Raw genomic sequence first — 26,782 nt, 5'->3', positions numbered from 1 at the left:
ATCTTTCTCTTCATTCTGATCGTCTAACCTTACAGGATTGTCATCTTGACTGACATGAGACAGTTTAGCATTATCTTCAACTGTCTTTTCCTCTTTTCTTTCGTTTTCACCACTAGACTTCTCATTTACTTTCGTTGCTCCATTACAACTTACAATTTTCTCCTCTTCCTTGGACGACGTTGTTTCATCCTTTTCGTCTTCAGAATTTCTTACTTCTGGAAATATTTTCTTGTTGTTATCAACCATGTCATCTTGCTACATATTCCCATGGGATTAGACGAGAAGAGCACGTGAAATGCCGTGGGAATGTGAAAGTCACTCACCATATCGGAAATCGCGTGATCTTCTACACCTGCAGTCTCGTTCTCTTCTCCATCCGCCATGTCGCGTGTCAAGTCACGTGCGTCCACTACAAATGTTGATATCAATTCAGTTATTTGTGTCAACAAAACTGGACAAATCAGATCGTTTCCTACTATGTAATCATCAGCTCTTGTTTGTTGAGACGTGTGGAACGTTGGCAACGTACGACGAGATGAGGCGTACTCGAAGATCTCGCTCATCTCATCTTCTCTTCGGCTTCTCTATCATTTTGTCTTTCTACGCGGGGGCATCACTCATCTACTGGAGTAAACAATTATCTAGAGAAGACGACACATCAGACAACTCTCTTCCTTACAAGAACCATTTCTTTCACGGTCGCCACATTCTTGTTGCTCCTAGCAACCATTCACTCGATGTCTCACCGAGCGCGCCAAGCAACCAAAGTGACATCACAGACGCGTCACAACACTATTGGCCAAACGACGTCTTTAGTCTGACAGAGCGCCGACGCGGCGCCGTTCTCCTTCACATCTGCGGAGTCATCTACGTGTTTGTTGCTCTCGCCATTGTGTGCGACGAATTCTTCGTGCCTGCACTAAATGTAATTACCGTCAAGTTAAATCTAAGGAAGGATGTGGCGGGTGCGACATTCATGGCAGCAGGTGGCAGTGCACCCGAGCTGTTTACCTCTCTATTTGGTGTATTCATTGCTAACACGAATGTGGGATTCGGAACAATAGTTGGATCGGCCGTCTTTAACGTTCTTTTTGTCATCGGAATGTGTGCAGTTGTATCAAAATCCGTTCTTAATCTCAGCTGGTGGCCGCTGTTTCGTGACTGTTTGTTTTATTCGGTTGCTCTTGCTCTGCTGATTGGCTTTTATTCGGATAGTGAGATTGAGCTGCACGAGGCGGCCGTCTTGTGTGTGATGTACGTTCTGTATGTTGTGTTTATGGTGTTTAATGGTGTCATTGAGAGATGGGTGAAGTCGAAGGTACGAAGTGATTTGGTGCAGCCGATGGATAGAAACAAATTGAGAGACACGACGTTCGGGCAGGTGAGAGTTTGTGTTTGAGGATTTGGTCTTGTTTGTTGTTGATTTGTTTGTGTGTTGTTTGTTTTCGTTTGGAGTGCAGGTGTGTCATCAGAAGGACGGGCTTGGTAGTCAAATGTTTCTGAAAGGATGTGGAGTGTTCAGGCAGGGTGCTGTACATCTCATGCTTTATGCTCTTGATCCTTTGGCTAAAGGTAACTGAGATGGATATAGTCACATGTTTGTAGTCTGTCTGTCTGTCTGTCTATATGTGTGTCTGTCTGTCTGTTTGTCCGTCTGTCTGTTTGTCTGTCTGTCTCAAACTTTGTGTGTTTGTGTGTCCATCTGTTTGTCTGTCTGTCTGTCTGTCTGTCTGTCTGTCTGTCTGTCTGTCTGTCTGTCTGTCTGTCTGTCTGTCTGCCTGCCTCTGTTTGTCTGTCCGTCTGCATGTCTGTTTGTTTGTCTGTTTGTCTGTCTGTTTGTCTGTTTGTCTGCCTGTCTTTGTCTGTCCGTCTGCCTGTCTGTGTGTTTGTCTGTCTGTCTGTTTGTTTGTCTGTGTGCTTGTTTGTTTGTCTGTTTGTTTATCTGTTCGTCTGCCTGCCTGTCTGTCCACCTGTCCATCTGTTTGTCTGTGTATATGTTTGTTGGTTAGTTTAGTTTCAATCTCCTTCCTTATTGCAGCATCTCACGAAGGACACAACAGACGTCTTGCCGAACTAGCAAGCCTACAAGTGACTCCTCGTGTCACGTCGGCTACAAGCACAACAGACTGCAGAGATCAATTGACCTACACACAACAAGATGACAACCTCACGTCTCATCCTTCACACTTAACACCCAAACTATCAGAGACATCAAACATCACTTTACCAGGCACTCCGTTTACCTCTGAACCGTGTGACTTTGAGACGACGGCTTCGTACTCGACGTTATCTCCCGACCAAGAGAAAAATGAAAGTCAATCATCAGTGACTCACTTAAACAATGAAGCCAGAACTGGCAATGCTCAACAACTTCCCATCCAAACACAAATAGTTGGTGACACTGTCAACTCATTCGTCGATTTCCAAGTACCTCAAGTGACTATCGAACGTCCACCCGATGACACACGCAGTATGAGTGCGTGGAGCAAGACGAGTAGCTTGTCTGTTGCCTCAAATCATGTAAATATGAACGAGACAAGAGATGAGGTGACTGAGCGGAATATGGAGAATGAAAATGAAAACAGTGAAGAGGGAAATGATGAGGATGAAGAACCGTTAGATGTTAGGTGGCCAAAGACGTTTAGGAGGAGAGTAATGTACATCTTGCTTGTTCCAATTGTCCTTCCTCTATATTTTACTCTGCCTGATGTTAGACACGAGGTGGCTATATCTCTCTTGTTTGTTTGTTTGTTGTGTGTGTGTGTGTGTGTGTGTGTGTGTGTGTGTGTGTGTGTGTGTGTGTGTGTGTGTGTGTGTGTGTGTGTGTGTGTGTGTCACTGTGTGTGTGTGTGCAGGATTGCATTGTGATTCTTGTTTAGAACAAACGGAGGTTCTACCCTTGGACGTTTATTGGTAGCACTGGGTGGATAGCAGCTTACTCTTATTTGATGGTGTGGTGGGCTAATCAAGTGGGGGAAACGATTGGAATATCTCCAGAGGTAAGTGCAACACACACACACACACACACACACACACACACACACACACACACACACACACACACAGTGACACACACACACACACACACACACACACACACACACACACACAGTGACACACACACACACACACACACACACACACACACACACACACACATGACTGAAGTATAATTTTTGTGTATGTTTGTATTGCAGGTTATGGGTTTGACGTTTCTGGCTGCAGGCACTAGTATACCCGACCTCATCACAAGTGTTATTGTTGCTCGTCAAGGACATGGAGATATGGCAGTCTCTAGCTCAATAGGAAGTAATATGTTTGATGTAACAGTCGGGTAAGATGTGATGTGATGTGTGTGTGTGTGTGTGTGTGTGTGTGTGTGTGTGTGTGTGTGTGTGTGTGTGTGTGTGTGTGTGTGTGTGTGTGTGTGTGTGTGTGTGTGTGTGTGTGTGTGTGTGTGTGCATCACTGTGTGTGTGCATCACTGTGTGTGTGCATCACTGTGTGTGTGTGTGTGCATGTGTGTGCATCACTGTGTGTGTGTGTGTGTGTGTGTGTGTGTGTGTGTGCATGTGTGTGCGTGTGCGTGTGTGCATCACTGTGTGTGTGCTTTAATTTTGTGTTTTCTTCAGCCTTCCAATCCCGTGGTTACTAGCAATTCTTATTCGTGACGAGCCAGTGGACGTCGTGAGTAAAGGTCTCTTCTGTTCCATCTCTCTTCTATTTGGCATGTTGGTTATCCTCGTCATCAGCATCATAATTTGTCGCTGGAGAATGAACAGAACGTTTGGGATCGTCATGTTTGTATTTTATTTTATTTTTCTATCCGTTAGTATTTTATTAGAAACAGAGACAATCGGTAAATGTAGCGTTGGCTCGTCGTGATATTTTTGTTTCTATAGTTTGAATGTGGTAATTAATTAATTAATTATATTATATTATATTGGACTAACAACTCAAGTCGAAACGTCACCTCACAATGATTCTTTATAATAAACGTATAGACGGATAATAATTTTTGCACAAAATAAAACATTATATAATAAAAATAAAATTATATTGACATCCGGGCATTGAATATACGGGCTGTAAATATACGGGCTATAAATATATGGGTTATATACGGGTAATCGTGTGTTTTCGCTGCAGTTCCCGGATAAATACAATGCCTTGTCTTATTCTGGTCGATGCTTCACTTTCTATGCTTCGTTTGGCGTCTCGCCACGACCAGAGCTGTCAACGAAAGCAGATGGCCGAAGAAGGCGTACGACATTTACTGCAGCACTTGAAAACGAATTTCCCGCTCGAATTCTCTTCTCTCATGGCCTTCTCGTCCGATTGCGAGCGCGTCGTGGGCTGGACGCGCGACTACGACATGCTAATTGGTGCCACGTCTCTCGGAGTCGGCGACAAGACGAACATACTGGCAGCACTAAAGAAAAGCGGCGACTATTGTACGTCAGAGTGGGGCGTGGCCTCTCCCTGTCAGATAATCGTTGTGACCGATGAGCGACCGTTTCTCTTCTCTGAACACGAATCTTTTCCCGACGGCTTTCACTACTCGTTCCCTTTTCCTTGCAAACTACATTTCCTCGTTTTGACGTCATCCGATGACGTCAAACCATGTGACGTCACTTTCGCTCAAAATTTAGGAAATCGGTTTTGTGATCCGTTCGGGTCGTGTTACGTGTATACGCCGACTGGCGTGTTGAGTTCGACTTCGGTCAACGAAATGTTCCAGCGACTCATTAACTCGCATTTCGTTCTGTTTTCGGGTGAATTAGCATGCGGACGTTTGAAGTCGAAAATCACGCTCATGCCGCCTCCGATGAGAATGCGATCGGGAAGCTGGGCCGATCAACAATGTCCAGACAGTGTTACTGAATCGAAAAACGTTCAATTGGATTTTCCAAGAATTATTGAAATTTGTGGTTTCATGCATCTCAGTGATCTGGCTGGTGTGCCCGTCATATCTCGTCATCTTGTACTCGACGATCCTTCGCTCGCACAGAGACTCACAGAGCTTGCAAAGTCGGATGACAAACCGAGTATATTGGGAGTGAAGTTGGAGAGTACAGGCGGCAGGAAGGCGTCTGTTGCTGGAAATGTTGGTGGAACGGGAGGAATTGGCATTCGATTAGAGAGGCCAGACAGTAGCGGGTTGATGGGGAGTGAGAAAGCGGATTATGGGAAGATGCCATCGTTTAGGATTTTATTGCACGGAAGTTTGAAGGTGGAAGGAATGGCAGCATTGACAAAATTGGGGTGAGGTGGTTAGGGTTGATATTAATGTGTGATGGTAGTATTGTGGGTTGGAGGTTAATAGTGTAGGGTTTGCTGTTGCATGGTATGCCGTCCAGTTTGTGTGTGTGTGTGTGTGTGTTACTTGTTTGTGTACTGGAGCATCATGATTGCTATGATTATTCCTCTAGTGACAACTGGTATGGAATGCTGTATTCAGCAGCCGACAGTCGAAAGAAAGCAAACCTAATGCTCAGCATCTTCCCTCCACACTCCGACATCTCATGGCTCGGCGATCTCAACAACCTAACACACACTGAGGAGGAAGACGAAACCGAGGATCCACCATTTCCTGTGAAACCATCCCACCCCCTCAGCTACCATCCAGACAGCAACCTCGTGTGGATGAAAGGCAATGGAATGCAGGTGGACGTGCAGAAGGTGTTGAGACATGCAAAGAAACTTCCAGACAAACAGCAAGCGTTCCTCAAGGACATCAACAAGTTGAGACGTACCGCGTTGGTGTACGGTTTCCACGACGTTCTCACGCTCGTCAGTGACCAGTTAAGTCGAGATGCGAGTGGAATGGCACCATCTGAAGCAGCGTTGCTCGTTCACGTGGCCAAGGAGTTGAGGGAGAACTTCGATGCATCAAAACCGATTGCGTCGTTCTAGTTGAATACTTGACATTCGTTTAGCGTGTTCTGTGTTACAGATGTGAGAATGGTTTGTGTGGCTTGTCGGCAGAAAATGTAGTTACTAATTGAAAATATTAATAATTAATATTAAATAAGTTTTATTTATTTGGTCACGTGTTATGCAGGAGGCGGGATGAGTTGAGTTGGTCATATGTCACGTGACCAGCCTGTTACTGTACCCTAGTTAGTGTTCAGGGTAATTATAAATATTTTAGTGCCTAGCAGTCCAGCTAAACAGCTGTCAACAGATAAGGACAATGTTAATGGTTGTTGTGTAATTGGGTTGATCGTCCGTCACTCTTTTGTGTTGATCGCAAGCCCCTCAGTATCACGTGACTTACATGTCATGTGACAGCATCACGTGAGTATGTGTCATGTGATATCACGTGAGTGTTAAGTAAATCCCTTCCTATCACGTGACTTATATGTCATGTGACAGCATCACATGATTTACGTGTCATATGACAGTTCACGTGAGTCTTGAGACCACTCCTTATCCTTAAAATACTCCTTAAAATACCCAGATTATATAGATACGCCCATGCAACCATGCCCATTGTGCATATATACACCCACTTTGAATTTCAACAAGTCTAATTACAAGACATTCGCCATTCAATTTTAGTATTAAATCTTCACTGTCTATGACATTTCAAACGTTTCTATCCTCCAGTCAATAAAACTTTCCCTCATTCAATCTACAATTTCATTTGTAAGAAACAATTTTTCTCACCATTGGCTGCTTTAACTTACTTAAATTAAAATTTTTTTCGTAAAATCTGACAACATGATCATACAACTGAATGCCATAATTATTATTCTATGTATTTATTTATCCAACCTTGTTCACACTCCCACTCTCCACGACGGCACCGCTCTGTTGCACAAAACAAGCACATCACAGACACCAACACCAGACCAACTAAATTTTGATGCTCAAATATTTAGACAGAAGACCAAACTGATCGACCAAAATAAAAAAGTAGTGATCACGTAACACTTTGAGCATGCGCAGTTCTTGTTGCACTGCCTATAAACGCGAGATAACAAAATGCACATTAAAACAAATGATGGTGATAAAGGGCAGAAAGTGGAATACAGAAACAGTCACTGCACAGTTTACACTAGACTACCAAGTAAGTCAATATCATTGCGCATGCGCACATCAATTTATAAATTTTGGGTTAAACTCAAAACTGGACTGGCAAATTCAAGCACCCAAAATTCAATTGCTCAGGCGTAACAAAGGTAGACATTTTATTGATACGAACCGTTTTGGTAAGGAGACGACTGCACCACCGTGTGACGTTGTGTTGTCCTTTTTCCTGTTCTCCCAGCCTTCAGTTAATTTATAGAGACGAGATGGATCTCTCTCTACATGAACATCGACCTAAACATAATCTTCTAGTTATTGATTTGAAATAGGTGTGAATGCTGGTCGCTGACTTGTCCTTTCAGTTTTGTTAAACGTTTTGTTCGCTCCTCGTCCTGCATTGCTTGTTTTTGTTGTCGTAGTTTTCTTTCATCGAAAGCAGCACGATCCTAATAACATGATGGTGATGGACTGTCAGTTGTGATTTTGACAATTAATTAATTAATATATATTAACAAACACACAAACAGACAGACAGACAGACAGACGAAAGAAGAGACAGACAGACAAACAAACACACAAACAGAGAGACAGAGAGACAGACAAACAGACAAACAGACAGACAGACTCAAAATATATGTATTGACAAACAAACAGACAGACAACACACAGACAGACAGGCAAACACGCAAACAGGCAGTCGGAAGGACAGACAGACAGACAGACAGGTAAACATGCAAACAAACAGGCAGACAGAAGGACAGACAGACAGACAGACAGACAGACAAACAGACAAGCAGACAGACAAACAGATAAACAGACAGACAGAAGACAGACAGACAGACACACACACACACACACACACACACACACACACACACACACACACACACACGCGACATGCAGACAGACATGCAGACAGACAAACAAACAAACAGGCAGACAGGCAAACAGATAACCAAAGAGCCAAATTGACCGTAACCTACTCGTTCCTGAAATCTATCAATTTGTTTGTTTGCTGCTCGTCTTTTTTCCATTTCTTCATGCCTAAGGGCATCGCTTGCTAATTCCATGATTTCTTTTTCTTCTGCTTTCTGTTTGCAGTATTCTTCAACTTTCATCTTCACAGCAGCCTAATCGACGATAGTAAGTTCACGTGTTTATCACGATTTCTGCTTGTGTGTTGATCCATCTGTGTGTGTGTGTGTGTGTGTGTGTGTGTGTGTGTGTGTGTGTGTGTGTGTGTGTGTGTGTGTGTGTGTGTGTGTGTGTGTGTGTGTGTGTGTGTGTGTGTGTGTGTGTGTGTGTGTGTGTGTGCCAATCTGTATGTCTGTCAATCTGTCTGCCTGTCTCTCAGTCAATCTGTCTGTCTGTCTGTCTGTCCGTCTGTCTGTCCACCCGTCTGTCATATAGCCTTACTCTCTGTCTCTTCTGTCTCTGCTCTTCTCTGGCTTGCATCACCTCCCTTTTCAGTCTCTCCTCTTCCTCAGCCAGTCGTTTCAATTCTTGTTCAGCCTACCACATCATTTCTCAGGTTCTATTGCAAACAAACAACACTCCAGCAATACAAAGCACCTTATAGCTTGCCACTTTAGACAATCTTTCTGCTCTTTCTTTGTCCATTCGTTCTTGTTTCTTCTGATCCAAGTTCACCAACGTTCTCTGCTCTTCGGCTTCACCTTTGATCAACATTTCAGCTTTTTCAGACTACACATGCAGAGATGGTATAAGACAACATGTACAGTAGTTTGACTGACTAATAGGCTGTCTGTTGACTGTTCTACCTTCAATGTCTGTACAGTACTGTACACCTATTTGTTGGGTTTCCATTCGACTTGTCTACCTCCTCCGATTCATGCTCATCTCACCGCACATCGAATGTGTTTACATACATTCTTTTGTCTGCCAGTTTGTCTGTCCATCTGTGTGTCTGTCTGTGTGTCTGTCTGAGTGTCTGTCTATGTGTCTGTCTGTGTGTCTGTCTGTCTATCTGTCTGTCTGTCTGTCTATCCATCCCTCTATCTATCTATCTATATGTCTGTCTGTGTGTCTGTATGTCTGTCTATCTGTCTGTCTGTCTATCCATTTGTCTGTCTGTGTGTCTGTCTATGTGTCTGTCTGTGTGTCTGTCTGTCTGTCTGTCTGTGTATCTGTGTGTCTGTCTATATCCATCTGTCTGTACGTATGTCTACCTGTCTGTCTATATCTGTATGTCTGTCTATCAATTCGTCTCTCTGTATGTTTGTCTATGTGTCTGTCTGTGTGTCTGTCTGTGTGTCTGTCTGTGTGTCTGTCTGTGTGTCTGTCTGTGTGTCTGTCTATCTGTCTATCTATCTGTCTGTACGTGTGTCTGTCTGCCAGTTTGTCTCTTCCTTTCTCTTTCAAAGTACAATTACTCGCCTAACTGTACACCCACCCACCCATCCATCCAGTCTATTTGGGCTTCATAATTTTGACAGTTAGTAAATTATTATACGTATGGATTACGTTTGGTGACTGTAGCTGTCTACATTCTAGTTTAGCATATCAGTGATTTCTGTATATTTGGCTGTTTAGTTATATCTGAAATATATCTATCCATCCATCCATCCATCCATCCATCCATCCATCCATCACAATCACATTTCCCTGCACATTTGTCAGTAAGTATGAGTACCACACTACAAGTGCCCACCCATATCACACACCTGTTTCATGTCTTTCCACTTACGAATGGCCTCTTTCTGACTATCTTTCAGTGTCAAATATTCACTATACCACTGAACATGCTCCATAATATCATCCTCACTGTGACCAGGCAGTACAGCAAGAGCAGTAGTAAGAAACACCGGATTTCCCTATCAAAACAAGCTTCAGCAAGTTAGTCATACTAAGGCATAATGAGACTTGAGTTGACCTTGTGGGTTTTGTATATTCGAAGAAAGGTTTGATGGTCGTAGTCATCCCATCCTCCTTGATGACCTCCAGTTTGCTGAAGAAAACGCTAAGCACAAGAGCAGAAAATAAGACAAAATGTCCATCTGTCTGTCTGTCTGTCTGTCCATCTGTCTGCTCATGTGTCTGTTGTCTGTCTGTCTGTCTATCCATATGTCTGTCCATATGTCTGTCATCTGTCTGTCTGTCCATGTGTCTGTTGTCTGTCTGTCTGTCTGTCTGTCGGTCCATCTGTCTGTCCATTCGTCTGTCAGTCTGTCTGTCCATACATCTGTCGTCTGTTTGTCTGTCTGTCTGTCCATATGTCTGTTGTTTGTCTGTCTGTCTGTTTGTCCATCTGTCTGTCTATTTGTCTGTCATCTGTCTTGTCTGTCTGTCTGTCCATCTGTCTTTCTATTCATCTGTCTGCCTGTCTGTCTGTCCATATGTTTGTTGTCTGTCTGTCTGTCTGTCTGTTTGTCCATCTGTCTGTCATCTGTCTTGTCTGTCTGTCTGTCCATATATCTGTCCATCTGTCTTTCTATTCATCTGTCCGCCTGTCTGTCTGTCAGTCTGTCTCAGTCTGTCTGTCTGTCTGTCTGTCAGTCAGTCTGTCTGTCTGTCTGTCTGTCTGTCCAGTTATCCATTGATCTGTTTGTCCATCTACTCTACCTTCATACCTCAAATGCTGTTACTGCAGGTGGCATCTCTTCTTTGGATTCAGCAGTCTGTACTTTTTTCGGTTTCATTGCAATCGCATCTCCCACTGCATCGCGACTACTCCATGAATAAATTCGTTTCTCAAACGCAGACACTTCCTGAGAAACAACCTTTTCTTCCTTTGATAACATTTCATAGCTATCAATATATACATACACAAAACACACAAATGTAATACAAATAGAGAAGCCATTGAACACACGTACACACAGATCAAGAACAACCAATCAGCAAAACAAAAAATAAACCAGAAATAAACAGGAAATGTATGGACAAACTGTGTAATACTCTTGACTGATACAAAAGCAAATACGATCAAGTTTTCCATCTGTAGACAGAAATCAAGACAAACAATCTGAACTGTCCCTACAATATGCCACGTACATGCACTCACACATACAACTACGAGCTTGACTGACCGAGGGCCATAGGACGTCACACAGCCTGTGCAACCATGGCTGCTCAAGTTTTCAAGAGGCAAACTTTGGTCTGCATTACAAAAACGGGCACTTCCGGTCTTGGTGCTAGGTAATTAAATAAGTAATATATTTATTCATTTCAAGATACATTACTGTAATGCACATGCATAGAAAGTTAAGTACATCGCCTAGCTATCTGCTGCTTTGAAACTATGACAATAAATTGTAAGATACATGTTAATATCAATAGAGCAAACAAGGTAACAGTTGCCCGTGACAACAACGTTACCTAGGCCACGCCCATGTAACGCGCGTTAAGCCACATAACATGTCATCTCACATCTCTCTCTGATGGTTCTTGAATGACAGTATCGACGTCTCGATTTCCTCCATCATTTCCTTCAGCTTTTGCACGACTGCAGACACCAAGTTTTAAAGGAAAACAGTAAAGTAAACGTAGTGTGACATGCTCACGATCAGAGCTTGGTTTAGCATCTTGCAGAGATCTCCGAAAGCGAGAAACGCTTGTGTGCACCCTTGACAACTGCAGCTTCAATTTCGCCTCTAGAGAGAACAAACAGACGTACATCAAAATACAAAACTGTTAATTTCAATGGATTAGTAGAGGAAAGCCATTTGGTAGATCAAACTCTAATGATTCGGCATCTTCTGGATATAATGAAAAGAATCAGTTTTGTGTGCAAACCAGTGCTTGTACACATGCACACACACACACACCACACACACACACACACACACACACACACACACACACCACACACACACACACACACACACACACCACACACACACACACACACACACACACAACACACACACACACACACACACACACACACACACACACACACACACACACATCAATCGGACGAATTAACGGAACAAAAGATGATAGCAACGGTTCAACGAAAGCATGATAACCTCAATAGTTAACTTCAAGTGATGAAAAGAGCGCTACATGCAAAATTGAGAAATAACGTAGTTAGCAAGCCGCTCAGTATCTGCAAGAGTTATGCAGCTGTTATGCATGTGCATGTGCTGAATTTGAAGTATAGTGGAACATTGATGATATTTAGTTAATTATCTTTAATTACAGCGACAAATCCCTGTGTTTTCAGAGAATTATACATTTCTAGCAACAAGCTAATGATTAACTAATGATAATGACAATAAATAGACATAAATTAATAAAATTTACATTGATATTAACAATAAATACACACACAGATACACACAGACACACAGACACAGACACACACAGACACACAGACAGACAGACACACACATGCACACACACACACATGTACACACACGCACGCACACACACACACACACACACACACACACACACACACACACACACACACAGCTCTGAAGAGAGTAGAACACAGCTTCATTTACTAGTTAATAGATAATATAATATAATTATATAAATAATAAATAATATGTACAGTATATATAATATAATATAATTATATAAATAATAAATAATATATACAGTATATATAATATAATATAATTATATAAATAATAAATACTATATACAGTATATATAATATAATATAATTATATAAATAATAAATAATATGTACAGTATATATAATATAAATATATAAATAATAGATAATATATACAGTATATATAATATAAATATATAAATATATAAATAATATATACAGTATATATAATATAAATATATAAATAATAAATAATATGTACAGTATATATAATATAATATAATTATATAAATAATAAATAATATGTACAGTATATATAATATAAATATATAAATAATAGATAATATATACAGTATATATAATATAAATATATAAATATATAAATAATATATACAGTATATATAATATAAATATATAAATAATAAATAATATATACAGTATATATAATATAATATAAATAATAGATAATATATACAGTATATATAATATAATACAATATATAATATATACAGTATATATAATATAATATAATTATATAAATAATAAATACTATATACAGTATATATAATATAATATAATTATATAAATAATAAATAATATGTACAGTATATATAATATAATATAATTATATAAATAATAAATAATATGTACAGTATATATAATATAAATATATAAATAATAGATAATATATACAGTATATATAATATAAATATATAAATATATAAATAATATATACAGTATATATAATATAAATATATAAATAATAAATAATATGTACAGTATATATAATATAATATAATTATATAAATAATAAATGATATGTACAGTATATATAATATAAATATATAAATAATAGATAATATATACAGTATATATAATATAAATATATAAATATATAAATAATATATACAGTATATATAATATAAATATATAAATAATAAATAATATATACAGTATATATAATATAATATAAATAATAGATAATATATACAGTATATATAATATAATACAATATATAATATATACAGTATATATAATATAATATAATATATAATATATACAGTATATATAATATAATATAATATATAATATATACAGTATATATAATATAATATAAATAATAGATAATATATACAGTATATATAATATAAATAATATATAATATATACAGTATATATAATATAATATAAATAATATATAATATATACAGTATATATAATATAATATAAATAATATATAATATATACAGTATATATAATATAATATAAACAATATATAATATATACAGTATATATAATATAATATATAATATATACAGTATATATAAATAATATAAATAATAGATAATATATACAGTATATATAATATAATATAAATAATATATAATATATACAGTATATATAATATAATATAAATAATAGATAATATATACAGTATATATAATTTAATTTCATCCACCAGAGTAATGTGTTGAATGTTGTTTTTGTATAAAAGTACGTTATACTTACTTTCTTGTTTTCTACCTTCCGTCATCCTTCCGTCTGTCTCTTCCAGATCACAATATTCATGTCTGAATTCACTTCTCTTGTTGTACAAATGAATTGCAGTTTCTCTCTCCAACGCCGCGCCTCTATCGCATAGTCGACATTAATCTATGTATCTAAGTTAGTTATTGTAATTCCACCTGGCTCCTAGCTGCTCTAGAGTAACCAAAGCATCGAGTTTTCGCTGTTTCTCTGACAATCTCTGATGCTGCGTCGCAACCGCCATCGTTATCCGGGATACGTAGCCTACTGAGTTGCTAGCGACAACCGTCGTTTGTCACAGAAATTGTAGTGTACTATATGACGACTTTCGGTTTACTAGGGTTAACTCAGCATACGCCAAATTTGTTTCAATTTTTTTGGGTACAATTTCAGGCATGGGGGCACGACGAACGACTGTTGGATGTGGCCTCGAATGGCCAGACCGCTGTGCTCTCGCTAAACGCGATCAAAGCGGTCTGGCTACGCGAGACCATTGGTTTCTGTAAATCGTCAATATTCCATACAAACAGAAAATGGCACTTTACAATTGAATGAGTAATAACTAACCTAAAATCATTAGCATGAAACCTAAAAAATTAACTCTGTGCAAGGCAAGAGTGTACAATCGACCATAAAATCCTATCTTGATATCAACTAGTAAGATCATTGTATAACCATGTGACTGTCACTCTATAATAACATGTCCATAGTTGTTCCTTGGGTCTCCCACTTGCTGCCTCTTACACCAATCATCTAATTGTCCCACTCATCCTCATCCACTCCTTCATTTTCCTCTCCAGGTAAAGGCCCCGCCTCTTCTCTCCGACCCTTCACTTCCATCACTTTTGACGTCCACGACTTTCCAGTCGTCTCTCCGCCTGCATAATTTGCAGCCGACTTCTTCACCACACTATCCAACTGAGAGACGCTCTCAATCAGAGCGCAATCCCCACGCGTCTTAGCCCTGACTGACGCCCACACATCAAACTCCATGTCTACAAGCGTCGACTCCTCGCCCCACAGCACAACACACCGAGCAGCCTTACGCTTAACTCTATCAAACGGATGAACGTTAATTATATCATCCAACTGATCAAAACTCAATACATCGGATATCCCTCTTGGCTCCACCTTGTAGGAAGAATTCAAATATCCCGTATTCACTTTGTGTTGCGTACCGAAATTCGGTTCGATCTCGTTTCCGGCGTCATCAAACTGACGTCGATGAGCTCTGTGTACTTCAATGTGTAGAAGAACAAAGCGATGTTTCTGTCCCGTTGAATCAATGATGACATGTCGGCCTCTCTCTCTGTACACGCCCTCGATGATGACTCCTTTGCCTTTCACAACACAGTCGTTTGTCCACGGTCGAGGCCATTTCGTTGTACCTGTGGGACTTGACTCTATTGGCTTGTCATCGTAGATCATGTGAGAGCGGCTCATTGTGGTGGCCACGCATGCGCTGACTGGTTGTTGAACTACGCATGCGTTGACGTAAATGAGTGTTCAGGCTTTTTGTCGACGGCTGCCGAAGGCTGTAAGTTGATGGATCTTGAATAAAACGACTATTGTAGTTGAGGGATACACGTCTTGACAACTCAGTGCCAGAGGAACGTTTTGTTAAAATATCTAATTAATTAATGACGGTTGTTGATTAATATCAATTAATATCAATTAATTAATTGATTATTTTTAACTAATTTTATGTGTCTAATTATGGTTATCAACTGATATTATTTATTTATTAATTTAACAGTTTGTTATAGTTAATTAATATCAATTAATATTAATTAATTAATTATTTGTGACTTGTTTGTTTATGTATCTAATGACAATTTTCAATTAATATTAATTAATTAATTAATATTTTTATTTATTTATCTAACAGTTTGTTTTATGTTTTAATAATAATTAATTGTCAATTAATATCAATTGTTTGTAACTTATTTAACAGTTTATTATAGTCAATTAATATTAATTAATTAATTAATTAATTGTGATTTGTTTGTTTATGTATTTAATGACAGTTGTCAATTAATATTAATTAATATTAATTAATATTAATTAATTAATTAATTTTATGTTTTAATAACAACTGTCAATTAATATTAATTAATTAATTAATTGTTTGTTTATAATTAGAGGAATGCTCAATGTCTCTCTTTGTAGGAGCTTCATGCTCACTTGCATGGTTCCATAAGTACAAACACCATGCAGAAGTTGATCAACGATGTTAGTCACACTGTAGACAAGAGTGAACGTGACGTGTGGAGCACAGTTATCAACAAAGAAGGCAAAAGAACGTTACATGAGTGAGTTAATTAATCATATAACATCTTCTTTTTTCTTATTAGTTTAATTAATTAATTGTATATTAAAAATTAAATATAATTAATTATATATTCATTAAAAATAATTAATTAATTATATATATTAATATATTAATTAATTATATATCAGTATATTAATTAATTAATTATGTATTAACCAATATATTAATTAATTAATTATATATTAACTAATATATTAATTAATTAATTATATATTTATTAATTAATTATATATTTAAAAATTAAATATAATTAACTAATTATATATTAATTAATTAATTACATGATTATAGATGTTTTGCTGTATTCAAGATGATACATGAACTAGTGACTTCAAAAGAGGCACTATCGATGGTACAAAGCTCCAGCAAATACTTTGCATGTTGTTGGTTTATTCTAGGCCAGACCAATTAATTCCTTGATGCTCTGATTCGCCAGTTCAATTTTGAGCTTGAAAAAAATTAATTTGATGTGCGCATGCGCAATGATATTATGAATGCTGTAGAATGACTTGGTAGTATACACGCATCTGTACGATCTACGATTCAATGACTGCATGTCATCCAGTGAGTGTTACTGCGTTCTGCTCGGCATCAGCATCTTTTGTTTTAGTGTCCATTTTGCTATCTCACGTTTAATGTTGCAGTGCAATGAAAACCGCGCATGTGCAAAATGTCACCTGATCATTACTTTTTCTTTTTATTTGGTCGGTCCAGGTTTTATGTCTAAATATCCGAGCATAAAAAGTTTAGTTGGTCTGGCTTTATGATTATTGTATGTATGTATGTATATATATATATATATATATATATATATATATATATATATATATATATATATATATATATATATACATACATGTATATCAAGGTGACAGGTGATGTGATTCGAGAGTTTGCTGATGATGGTGTTTGCTATCTAGAACTGAGAACGACTCCGAGACCTCTTAAAGGTATTTGTATTGTTTTACGTAGTGAGATGGGTGTTGAAGTATAGAACTGAAAACAGGAATATATTTGAAGGAAGCACACAAACACACACACACACACACACACACACACACACACACACACACACATGCACACACACACACACACACACGCACACACGCATGCACACATGCACACACACACACACACACACACACACACACACACAGTTGTTAACATTATTGCTATAGTCCATAGAGATGTATCTTAGAGACTATAAATTGACAAACAGATAGACAGACAGGTAAGCCAATCAAACATAAATGACTGGAAGTCTACCAGCTACTACTTCAGTCAAGTTTCAATGTCATTATCACTTAGTACTGCATGTTGCCTCACTCTTTTAACGTTTTCCTTTTATTTAGGTATCTCTAAACGAGGGTATGTTGACACTGTAGTTGCTGTCATTCAAGAGGCCAGCAATCACTTGGAATTACCAGTCAAGTAAATAAATGATCTAACACAATGAAAACTCTGCGGTGTATATTGATGTTGGGCATTGAAATCAATAATTATTGTGTGTGCAGATTGCTTCTTTCTATTGATCGTCGTCAAAGCTTAGAGGAAGCTCTAGATACGGTAGAAATGACAGCAGAATATCAACAAAAGGGTGACGGAGTTGTAGTTGGAATTGACCTCAGTGGAGATCCAACTGTATGTTACATAAGAATGAAAGTTATGAATTTGATTGTCAGCTAAAGGCTTGATGTTAAAGCTATTGTGCTAATTTTTTATGAATTTTTTAGCTAAAATGTTTAATAGTGATTAGTTGGCATGTTTATGTTATTATATCTGCAACAGTATAACAGACAGACAGACAGACAGACAGACAGATAGACGGACAGGCAGACAGACAGATAGACAGATAAAGAGACAGGCAGACAGACAGACAGACAGACAGATAGACAGATAAAGAGACAGACAGACAGATAGACAGATAAACAGACAGACAGACAGATAGACAGATAAAGAGACAGACAAATAGACAGACAGATTATTTTATTGTTACAGATTCTCTACTTGTACACATCCTAAACTTCTATAATAAACCAGTCCTTCACAGCGAAATACTTTAAAGCATTAGTGGACTTGGGTCTGTACAAACAGACAGACAGACAGATAGACAGATAAAGAGACAGACAGATAGACAGATAAAGAGACAGACAGATAGACAGACAGACGGACAGACAGGCAGACAGATAGACAGATAAAAAGACAGACAGACAGACAAATGGGCAAGCAGACAGGCATGAACAAATTGTCACGTATATTACCAGCTCAAGCAGACGATATCTTTCAACTCAATAATGATTTTGTCCTATAGAAAGGAGATGCGACGACATTCCTTCCTGCATTGAGGAAAGCTCGTGAAGCTGGTCTGAAGGTGACACTTCATGTAGCCGAGGTGCCTAATGTTGCAGAGACTCTATCTCTATTGGAATTTGGTCCAGATAGAGTTGGTCATGGCACATGCCTGCATCCAGCACAAGGAGGCTCCGATGAGTTGGTAAAATGCTTTGAGAGCAAGAAGATCCCTTTGGGTAACATTCCGTAATGTCAGTGAATGACATAAGGATAGCTAGAGCTACTTGTAGAAATATAGTCAAGTCACTGGAGAGTAAAGGGTTCAACTATAGTACAGCCAGATGTCAGTTATCCAAATGCTGAGTGCCTCAGGCGGTCTCTAGCAGGGGTGTAGCATGGCATGGCCTAGACGGGGTTTTAGCCCCATCATTTGTAGGCGTGGTCATAAAAATTGTGGACTGTAAATATGTGTGAAGACCAAAGCTGTATATAGTATATACATCCCCCTGTTTCCAGTCAGTTAGAAGCCAATAAATATGGGCGTGTCCATAAGGCGGTTGTGTCCATAAAATGGGCGTGTCCAGTAGCATCGTGAAGCTTAGCCCCCATTTGTAGAGGTCACGCTACGCCCCTGCCTCTAGAAGTACGTGCTCAAAACTGTTATGTACATGAGCAACAATGTGTGATGTCAAGTTAGTAACAATATATGATGGTAAACTACTCTTTGATTTATACATATCCAGTGTGGTCAAGTTTGGGTGTTTGTGCAATTGTTGTTCAGTGTACATGTATTTGGTTTAATTAAATGAGTGTGCATGAGCATTGCTCAGCTTCAGAGGTCCAGAGACACCTGTTTGCATGCTATGAGAGTTAGCGTCAGTTATCCGAAATATGAACAGAGTTATGAACAGAGTCGGGTCCGATAGACAGACAGACAGACAGACAAACAGACAGACACACAACCAGACAGACAGACAGACAGAGTTACAGCTGTTAAAGTGTTCGGATTGTAGACTGTACTCCACTGCGCATGTGCTTTGTCTCGACGACATGTGAGAATTAAGGTTCGTTGAATGCTACTGTACATGTACCAGTCACTTCTTAGTACATTTGCCTATATTAACAATTAATGTATGTGCATGTTTGAATGATCTTTGTGTTTGCAGAAGTTTGCCTTACATCAAATGTAAAATGCAGGACCGTACAGTCATACGATGTCCATCATTTCAGGGACTGGTATGAACGAGGTCATCCCATGGCTCTTTGTGTGTGTTAAACTTTTAGGTCTCATGTTCGATCTGCAGTCAGTTTGATCGCGTTTGTGTGTAGACTGATGACAAGGGTGTCTTCTCGACATCACTCTCTGAAGAATATTGTGTTGCACACAGCAAACTGAACATGTCACAAGTAGAACTGTGGAAACTCTCTCTCTCGACTGTCGACTATACGTTCGTAACTGATGACCTAAAACGGCAGTTGAGGCACAAATGGCAAGATTGCAAACAAAATTACTTCCAGCAATAGTTAAGAACCAAGTCATTGAAAGTTAGTGAAATTTTCAAGTTATCACTTTTATTTCTCATTCTTTGTTGTAGTTTGTATAGTGCGATTAAAGGTCTGTTTTAGTTTGCTAAATTGCTATAAGACAGCAAAGCCTAGAAACAATCAGGTGTATAGTATGTCTCTAGTTAAATGATAACTGTCACCACCTTTTGTGCAAACTAACTACATGTTGTTTGTGTCGTTATGCCCCTCCATGATGGGCAAGTGGGGTCTTTACCCCCATCTGGGCGCCCACCAACCCAGCAGGTGAGCCCAGCAGGGTACATGTTTGTCAAATTATTGTTATTATTATTATGTGTCGTTATGCCCCTCCATAATGGGCAAGTGGGGTCTTTACCCCCATCTGGGCGCCCACCAACCCGGCAGGTGAGCCCAGCGGGGTACATGTTTCCGTGTAGTCCATACGGCGATCAATGACTAGCCAATTCGATTATTTTATTATTATTATTATTATTGTTATTATTATTATTGTTATTATTATCGGTCCGTTGACGATGACGTCCAGTGCTTTCCTGGTGGTCGTTGATATCCACTAGGCATGCTGTATCGAGTACGCGGTCACCGTAATGCCTGCAATCTATATCGAATTGGCTAGTCATTGATCGCCGTATGGACTACACGGAAACATGTACCCCGCTGGGCTCACCTGCCGGGTTGGTGGGCGCCCAGATGGGGGTAAAGACCCCACTTACCCATTATGGAGGGGCATAACGACACATATTATTGTTATTATTATTATTGTTATTATTATTATTGTTGTTGTTGTTGTTATTGTTATTGTTATGCACACAGAAATCTGGTGCACTAGATACAGCTACAGACGACAATAAGCATGGACAAACAAACTAATGAACAAGAAGTCACAAGAAGTAGAGATTATCAACATCAGTCAATCCAGTCGAATACAATTCTCTATGAACACTTTTACTAAAAGCGTGGTGCCTAGCTTTCTATAGCAATTGTAAAAAATTACGATTTAAATTGTAAGCAAATTAAAATTTCTTGAAATTTTGAAATTGGTACGTTTCTATCTACAATATCTGTACTTGACAGTGAAAACTTAATTTAAAAAATGACGGACTGTCATCTACTGTCAACACCTGCAAAGAAGAACTTGGCTGGTGTAGCTTAATTAATGGCGGCTGCAGGTGAAAGTTATTAGTTAATTTAGGTGGAAATGGCGTCGTTTGAATATTGCCACGCTCGGGCCGTCGTGAATACTTAGCGGGAGTATAATTTCAGGTACACGTGTACACATGGAGACACATCCGCATGACTAATTGCATCTAAGTGGCATGCATACAGACAGTTGGCACTTTAGTACTTCATTTGATTAGTCGGTGTGTTTACTATTGCTTTCACGTGATAGTCTCTAGTTCCTGTGCTGCATTCTTTCTCTTCAACAAGGCAGTGGAAGGGCTGGCGTGATGGTTGTGTTTACGATTATTGCAGTGATTGTTGCCACACTGATTGCCGCTATTGGCGTACTGGCTCTTCTTCTTGCTAACAAGAGACGTCGCTGCTCTCATCTTCCCGGTCCTCCGCTTGCGAGCTTCTGGTTGGGTCATGTACCGATTCTAGAGGAGAAACGGAAGGAAGGAGTATTTCATGAAGATATGTTACTCGAGTTTACCAAGAAATACGGTCATGTCTTCGTTCTCTGGTTCATTCACATCTACCTCGTCCACGTGTCCGACCCGACAGGAGCTCGTCAAATTGTCAGAGACAGAACTGCCTTGAAACCTCCGTTTCTATTTCTGCCTGCGCGGTTTCCATTTGGCAATAGATTTCTTGGTTGCATGCAAGAGAGTTTGAATGATTTGGACAAGTGGACGAGACGTCATAAGATTACAACGCCTTTCTACAGTAACAAAAACTTGCGTGACTCGTTGGCAGAGCCGTTTAACCAAATAATAGACAAGTTCATAACCTACATTGACCGGGCAGCTGAGAAAGGAGAAATCGTTCGTATGAAAGAGACCCTTCCTCTCCTAACATCAGGAATTATGTGTAGCGTATCCATGGGTACAGAATTATCAATGGAAGAAATGATACCTATTAATATTGCATTGCATAAGGTTTTGGTCGGGGTTCTTGAACAGATCACAAATCCATTGTGTGTGTACCTCCCAATGAGAGACATTCGAAAAATGGTAAAAGAAAACTGCCAGTTTCTTCGAGATTTATTTTCAAAGTGGATAGAAAAAAGGCAAAAAGCTATCGGGGAAGGTGAGGAACACAGGAGTGACGTGTTGGGTAGAATGCTGGAGGCAACAGCTACAAATGGAGAATACACCCTAGATGAGATTATTGACACTGGCCTAGAGTACTGCCTTGCATCCCATAAGGCACCATCCCTTACACTTTGTTTTGCTCTAAAAGAGATCGTCAGCCATCCAGAAGTCAAGAGACGTGTTGTGGAGGAAGTGGATCGCGTCCTTGAAGGCAAGCAGTTTGTATCACCAGCCGACCTTCCATTCCTTCCTTATCTCACTTGTGTCTTCAAAGAGACCACGAGACGACATCCTTCAGTTACTGCAATGAACCGAGCACTCACATCTGACTTCACAGTTAATGGACTTGTTATACCTGCTGATACGTGGGTTACTGTGAGTGTCTATTGTTTACATCTCAGCGATGACCACTGGCCTGATCCATTGAAGTTTGATCCTGACCGTTTTGCTTCTCTTGCCACTGATGAGAGCAATATGCCATTCCTCGGGTTTGGCAGTGGTCTTCGTAGCTGTATTGGACGTTCATTTTCAGAACAGGCACTAAGAATGGCTTTGGCTCGTATTTTCCAGACGTTCACCATTGAGTTGGAGGAAGACAGCAGGAAATGTAACAAGTATGCAGACTACAAAGATGGCGTCCTACTTCTCACCCCTGCAGACCCCATCAAATGCAAGGTGAAACGAAGACCAGAAAAGTAAAAACAAGTGATACAGACTGATCCATAAATGAGAAACTTTAGACTCTAGTTAGTGTCTTACAAGGGATTACCATAGTATTTGATTCATCTAGTAGGTCTAAACTTACTATACATGAAGGGCTACTAGAGTTAGTCGTATCGTAGTAACAGCCTTGATGTTGTCCTAGATTGTGATGTTGATGTTGTTAAGATGTCTGCTCTTCAAATTGAAAGCAGTCAGCCATATTGCCACATTTCCCACAGAGCAAAGGCAACATAACATGTTGCAACACTCGTCCCACATGTAATGCTAGCTTGTTTGCAAAGACAAACACACAATAGTAGGCAATGTAACAAAGACAACAGAGTGACAAACACGATATCAACATCTATGGCAAGCAATCACAAATAATCTTATAAACCGGTCAACAAACAAAGCTGTCGATTTTCAATAGCCTACTGTACTAGAACACTCAGACAAAATCCATCTTTGTACAGCTATGGACAGACGACAGCCCTGAATCTCTGAACTATGACCCTATGACCCACACACCACGACATACAACAGTCTATTAGATTCCAATCTATTTATCCCTCCCATTGTAAATAATACAGAAGCACTAGTTCTACACCAAATACACAAGTTTGTACATGATGTGTTCATCAGTAGTATGGCCGTCTTGGATTATTCTAAAGACACAAACAATGTACCGTAAACTAAGACACTGACATGCTGCTATGATCGCTACCAGTGGGTTCGGTCTAAATCGATAAGCCAACATCATACGTTTGCGATAGACATCAAACTCATCGTCATCATTACTGACTTCTTCTGGTCTTTCAACACCAAGACCAGCATTGTCATATGCCACTTTGCCTCTAAAGAAAAACATTTTAAAAAGCGAGCCTTTGATATTGACAAGCATTGCTGAGGTCAATCCTTAGACCAATGCTCTCAAATGTTTGTTATGGTTTGTTGGTTTACAACTCTGTCTCTTTGTGTTCGCACTACTGGATGACGGTTTTATAGTTTTTATCATCTTACTTATTGACTGGAGCTGTGATTCCCGTTCCAGTCGACCCAAGACCTTGGCCTTCCTTCCATCCAGCTTTTGCAAGCATTTTGTAGCCAATGTTGTCTGACGTCAGTTTGTGCTCCTTGTAATCTGAGACATCTGTAGCAAACAAACTAATGAACTAATGGAAATAGAACTGAAGACAATACATGCACACACACACACACATGCACACACACACACACACACACATGCACACACACACACACACACACACACACACACACAATACAAGAAAGACAAACAATGAGCAGATAGCAAACAAACACATGATACAACCAGCAACCTACACACACACACACACACACACACACACACACACACACACACACACACACACACACACAAGACAGACAAACAATGAACAGATAGCAAACAAACACACGATTCAACCACCAAACCTGATTGTCTTCCTTCTTTTGCTGCCTTGACTCTCTCTGTGAATTTCTCAAGTTCGTCACGTGGCAGGAAGTCTGCCAAGTGATGCTTTCCCTCGGATGCTTCTGTCAATGTCTTTGCCACCTCTAACAACACACGCCACGTGCTCAACAATGAAGGCAAACTAGACAAAATCTTACGTTTTGTTTTAGCCATTTCAGCCATTCTAGATTTATGCTCCCATGTACCACCTTCTGTGTCCTCATCACTGTCATAATCCAATTTACTAGATTTCTTCCTTTGTACAGCTGGCTGACTAGCTATTTTCCTCTGAGCAGTAAGTGGCTGGGCCAGCTGCTGAGCTCTCCTAATAGCTTCCTGATATTGACCCATGAACACATCCGGCTGTCAAGAACACGAAAGTTATGTATGCAATAGAAACTGCAATCGTTACACGTTCTATTGAATAAGTCATTAAAACTTGTAGTCTTCCCTGTGCATGCTTATTAAACAAATAACAATGTCATGACAACTTGGCTCACTAATCTAGCTGAAGCAATCAGTTGCTCACACTTACATTTGCAAGCTAGCAAACAAACAATCATACACGTCATAGCACAGTAAAACAAGATAGAACTGGTGCCCTTCTATGGTGCATAGTGTGCCTCTGCGAAGAAGTTCAGTCACCAAGTACGAGCTCTGCAAATCATCGTGTTACATCAACGTAATTACAAGCAGCTGTAGCTACTGCAGTCATGCTTGTGTGTGTGTGTGTGTGTGTGTGTGTGTGTGTGTGTGTGTGTGTGTGTGTGTGTGTGTGTGTGTTATTCTCATAATCACTCATTGGTCTAAGTCACATCAATCATGTCTTACCTGTGCAGCTTTGTTTACTGTTTGTTCATCCAATTTTGAATGCGTTTGTTGTGGAAACGAGTCTTCTAAAGCTTGCTGTTCACTTCCTTGACTTACTACCTTGTTTGCTGGTTCTGTCTTGCTTGAATCTTCTGTCCATCGGCTGCGACGTTTTCTCTTACGACTGGCTGCTGAACTGCTCTCGTCTTGCTTCTGAGTTTCGATATCTTCTGGACCTGAAACGTTCTCTTCTTTAATGGTCTGTAAAAATTCACGCACCTTCTCTTGATAGAACTTGTGCATCTCAGACTCTGTGTCATACAGGAATCTGGAAACAAGCCAAGTGAGTGTACTTCATCGCAATCAGTCCGTTCCTGTGTCGACAACTGTCTTGACATTTTGCCCAGAAAAATGTCTCTGTGTATTATGTGTGTGTGTGTGTGTGTGTGTGTGTGTGTGTGTGTGTGTGTGTGTGTGTGTGTAACACACACACACACTAGACAGAAGGGACCTGTTCAAAAGTTTGTCTGTCTGTCTTTCTACTTAACCATCATAGTTACGTCTACGTAACTGCTATTTAATGCTTTACCTAAAGTGCGGCTTGTCTCTATTATTCTTCAACGCCATCCGCTCAACTGCTGCTCCTCCTTGAGCGACGACTCTTGCAAGTTTCTCTGCTACCTCTTTCTCATCAATCACTTGAGACTGTGCCTCTGGGGACGAAACTTTTACAAGCGCATGAGGCCCCAACAAGAAACCAAACGATTTCATGTGCCCACACGCTATTACCCAGCCGCTTTCTAGATGTTTCACTTTCTTCCGGCGAATCTGGGGAGTCGAAGACGTTCGTGAGTGCCCGGCTGTTCGTCGCAACCGACCGAGCGAACCCCAAATCGGGGCCCCGGTTTAAACTGGTCTTCATTTTAATCTTAATGCCTCCTATCCGGCTCGTTGGAGTTGTTTTCCTCGCATCTTCGTCTTTCCTTTCCGCGGCAGACGACATTTCATTGGAACTTCCGGGTTCGGCTGGTCGTCCGTCTTTACTGCCACCGGCGGCTTGCTGCATTTCCATGAACTGTTTCATGAAGCTGCCGTCATTGGCAAACGACAACTGAAACGACGTCAAATCCATACTAAACCAAACACATTAATATCTGCGCATGCGTAAACAAACTTGAAACGTTATTTTTGTTAGCGCGCGTTACAAATTTTGTTTACGACAAGACCGGTCACGTGACGTACAACTAGCCGTGAGATGACCAAATCACAACAATTACGCACGTCATAGGAT

The 26,782-nt window shown here is 39.6% G+C and overlaps 8 protein-coding genes across 8 annotated transcripts in view; 4 read left to right on the top strand and 4 right to left on the bottom strand.

Annotated features, from left to right (window-relative positions):
• Nucleotides 1–402, bottom strand: part of LOC134191972 (peptidyl-prolyl cis-trans isomerase FKBP8-like) — a 5,053-nt gene extending 4,651 nt beyond the window's left edge. Inside the window, exons 1-2 of the mRNA XM_062660627.1 lie at nucleotides 324–402; nucleotides 1–255 (exon numbers count right to left, since the gene is read on the bottom strand). The exon at nucleotides 1–255 is cut by the window's left edge and continues 213 nt beyond it. Of these exons, the coding sequence (XP_062516611.1) occupies nucleotides 1–255; nucleotides 324–383 (315 nt within the window). The 5' untranslated portion in view covers nucleotides 384–402. The remainder of the gene's footprint in view (nucleotides 256–323) is intronic.
• Nucleotides 403–446: 44 nt separating this feature from the next.
• On the top strand, nucleotides 447–3,954 carry LOC134192212 (sodium/potassium/calcium exchanger 2-like). The gene is made up of 6 exons (XM_062660917.1): nucleotides 447–1,381; nucleotides 1,461–1,572; nucleotides 2,039–2,721; nucleotides 2,880–2,999; nucleotides 3,198–3,334; nucleotides 3,632–3,954. Exons 1-6 carry the CDS (start codon nucleotides 536–538, stop codon nucleotides 3,882–3,884), a joined length of 2,151 nt encoding a protein of 716 aa, XP_062516901.1. The 5' UTR covers nucleotides 447–535; the 3' UTR covers nucleotides 3,885–3,954.
• A 194-nt stretch (nucleotides 3,955–4,148) lies between these two features.
• LOC134192008 (integrator complex subunit 14-like) lies at nucleotides 4,149–6,154 on the top strand. The gene is made up of 2 exons (XM_062660676.1): nucleotides 4,149–5,264; nucleotides 5,432–6,154. The coding sequence occupies exons 1-2, from the start codon at nucleotides 4,165–4,167 to the stop codon at nucleotides 5,913–5,915; spliced, it is 1,584 nt and encodes a 527-aa protein (XP_062516660.1). The 5' UTR covers nucleotides 4,149–4,164; the 3' UTR covers nucleotides 5,916–6,154.
• Nucleotides 6,155–6,496: 342 nt separating this feature from the next.
• On the bottom strand, nucleotides 6,497–14,337 carry LOC134192170 (coiled-coil domain-containing protein 112-like). The gene is made up of 13 exons (XM_062660873.1): nucleotides 14,246–14,337; nucleotides 14,070–14,191; nucleotides 11,558–11,647; nucleotides 11,424–11,499; nucleotides 10,625–10,802; nucleotides 9,928–10,014; nucleotides 9,719–9,868; nucleotides 8,607–8,738; nucleotides 8,451–8,546; nucleotides 8,018–8,164; nucleotides 7,385–7,480; nucleotides 7,210–7,328; nucleotides 6,497–6,815 (listed from the first exon to the last, which is right to left on the bottom strand). The coding sequence occupies exons 1-13, from the start codon at nucleotides 14,329–14,331 to the stop codon at nucleotides 6,785–6,787; spliced, it is 1,410 nt and encodes a 469-aa protein (XP_062516857.1). The 5' UTR covers nucleotides 14,332–14,337; the 3' UTR covers nucleotides 6,497–6,784.
• A 266-nt stretch (nucleotides 14,338–14,603) lies between these two features.
• LOC134192696 (arpin-like) lies at nucleotides 14,604–15,554 on the bottom strand. Its single transcript, XM_062661450.1, has one exon. It carries the CDS (start codon nucleotides 15,528–15,530, stop codon nucleotides 14,841–14,843), a length of 690 nt encoding a protein of 229 aa, XP_062517434.1. The 5' UTR covers nucleotides 15,531–15,554; the 3' UTR covers nucleotides 14,604–14,840.
• A 14-nt stretch (nucleotides 15,555–15,568) lies between these two features.
• On the top strand, nucleotides 15,569–20,514 carry LOC134192695 (adenosine deaminase-like protein). The gene is made up of 9 exons (XM_062661449.1): nucleotides 15,569–15,624; nucleotides 16,257–16,399; nucleotides 16,711–16,771; nucleotides 17,288–17,369; nucleotides 17,772–17,850; nucleotides 17,934–18,060; nucleotides 18,731–18,947; nucleotides 19,878–19,978; nucleotides 20,041–20,514. Exons 1-9 carry the CDS (start codon nucleotides 15,586–15,588, stop codon nucleotides 20,233–20,235), a joined length of 1,044 nt encoding a protein of 347 aa, XP_062517433.1. The 5' UTR covers nucleotides 15,569–15,585; the 3' UTR covers nucleotides 20,236–20,514.
• A 955-nt stretch (nucleotides 20,515–21,469) lies between these two features.
• On the top strand, nucleotides 21,470–23,418 carry LOC134192693 (cholesterol 24-hydroxylase-like). The gene has a single exon (XM_062661447.1). The coding sequence runs from the start codon at nucleotides 21,702–21,704 to the stop codon at nucleotides 23,205–23,207; it is 1,506 nt and encodes a 501-aa protein (XP_062517431.1). The 5' UTR covers nucleotides 21,470–21,701; the 3' UTR covers nucleotides 23,208–23,418.
• A 229-nt stretch (nucleotides 23,419–23,647) lies between these two features.
• On the bottom strand, nucleotides 23,648–26,644 carry LOC134192694 (SURP and G-patch domain-containing protein 1-like). Its single transcript, XM_062661448.1, has 8 exons — nucleotides 26,281–26,644; nucleotides 26,081–26,216; nucleotides 25,513–25,819; nucleotides 24,840–25,044; nucleotides 24,663–24,785; nucleotides 24,231–24,360; nucleotides 23,935–24,064; nucleotides 23,648–23,875 (listed from the first exon to the last, which is right to left on the bottom strand). The coding sequence occupies exons 1-8, from the start codon at nucleotides 26,621–26,623 to the stop codon at nucleotides 23,849–23,851; spliced, it is 1,401 nt and encodes a 466-aa protein (XP_062517432.1). The 5' UTR covers nucleotides 26,624–26,644; the 3' UTR covers nucleotides 23,648–23,848.
• Nucleotides 26,645–26,782: the final 138 nt, after the last annotated feature.

Source organism: Corticium candelabrum, chromosome 16 (genome assembly GCF_963422355.1).
Source record: "Corticium candelabrum chromosome 16, ooCorCand1.1, whole genome shotgun sequence".
Lineage (NCBI taxonomy): Eukaryota > Metazoa > Porifera > Homoscleromorpha > Homosclerophorida > Plakinidae > Corticium > Corticium candelabrum.
The sequence above is the reverse complement of the archived record's forward strand: the minus strand, read 5'-3'. Positions and strand labels throughout refer to the sequence as shown.

Coding starts and splice junctions, on each gene's coding strand:
- LOC134192008 (XM_062660676.1), top strand. CDS start 4,165: ATGCCTTGTCTTATTCTGGTCGATGCTTCACTTTCTATGCTTCGTTTG. Junction 5,265..5,431: donor GCAGCATTGACAAAATTGGG/GTGAGGTGGTTA, acceptor TTATTCCTCTAG/TGACAACTGGTATGGAATGC.
- LOC134192693 (XM_062661447.1), top strand. CDS start 21,702: ATGGTTGTGTTTACGATTATTGCAGTGATTGTTGCCACACTGATTGCC.
- LOC134192696 (XM_062661450.1), bottom strand. CDS start 15,530: ATGAGCCGCTCTCACATGATCTACGATGACAAGCCAATAGAGTCAAGT.
- LOC134192212 (XM_062660917.1), top strand. CDS start 536: ATGAGGCGTACTCGAAGATCTCGCTCATCTCATCTTCTCTTCGGCTTC. Junction 2,722..2,879: donor TGCCTGATGTTAGACACGAG/GTGGCTATATCT, acceptor ATTCTTGTTTAG/AACAAACGGAGGTTCTACCC. Junction 3,335..3,631: donor ATGTTTGATGTAACAGTCGG/GTAAGATGTGAT, acceptor TGTTTTCTTCAG/CCTTCCAATCCCGTGGTTAC.
- LOC134192170 (XM_062660873.1), bottom strand. CDS start 14,331: ATGGCGGTTGCGACGCAGCATCAGAGATTGTCAGAGAAACAGCGAAAA. Junction 10,015..10,624: donor CTGCAGTAACAGCATTTGAG/GTATGAAGGTAG, acceptor TCTTGTGCTTAG/CGTTTTCTTCAGCAAACTGG. Junction 9,869..9,927: donor GAATATACAAAACCCACAAG/GTCAACTCAAGT, acceptor TTGTTTTGATAG/GGAAATCCGGTGTTTCTTAC.
- LOC134192694 (XM_062661448.1), bottom strand. CDS start 26,623: ATGGATTTGACGTCGTTTCAGTTGTCGTTTGCCAATGACGGCAGCTTC. Junction 24,786..24,839: donor TGAAATGGCTAAAACAAAAC/GTAAGATTTTGT, acceptor GTGTGTTGTTAG/AGGTGGCAAAGACATTGACA. Junction 23,876..23,934: donor GATTTAGACCGAACCCACTG/GTAGCGATCATA, acceptor TTGTGTCTTTAG/AATAATCCAAGACGGCCATA.
- LOC134192695 (XM_062661449.1), top strand. CDS start 15,586: ATGAGTGTTCAGGCTTTTTGTCGACGGCTGCCGAAGGCT. Junction 15,625..16,256: donor GTCGACGGCTGCCGAAGGCT/GTAAGTTGATGG, acceptor CTCTCTTTGTAG/GAGCTTCATGCTCACTTGCA. Junction 19,979..20,040: donor GTCATCCCATGGCTCTTTGT/GTGTGTTAAACT, acceptor GTTTGTGTGTAG/ACTGATGACAAGGGTGTCTT.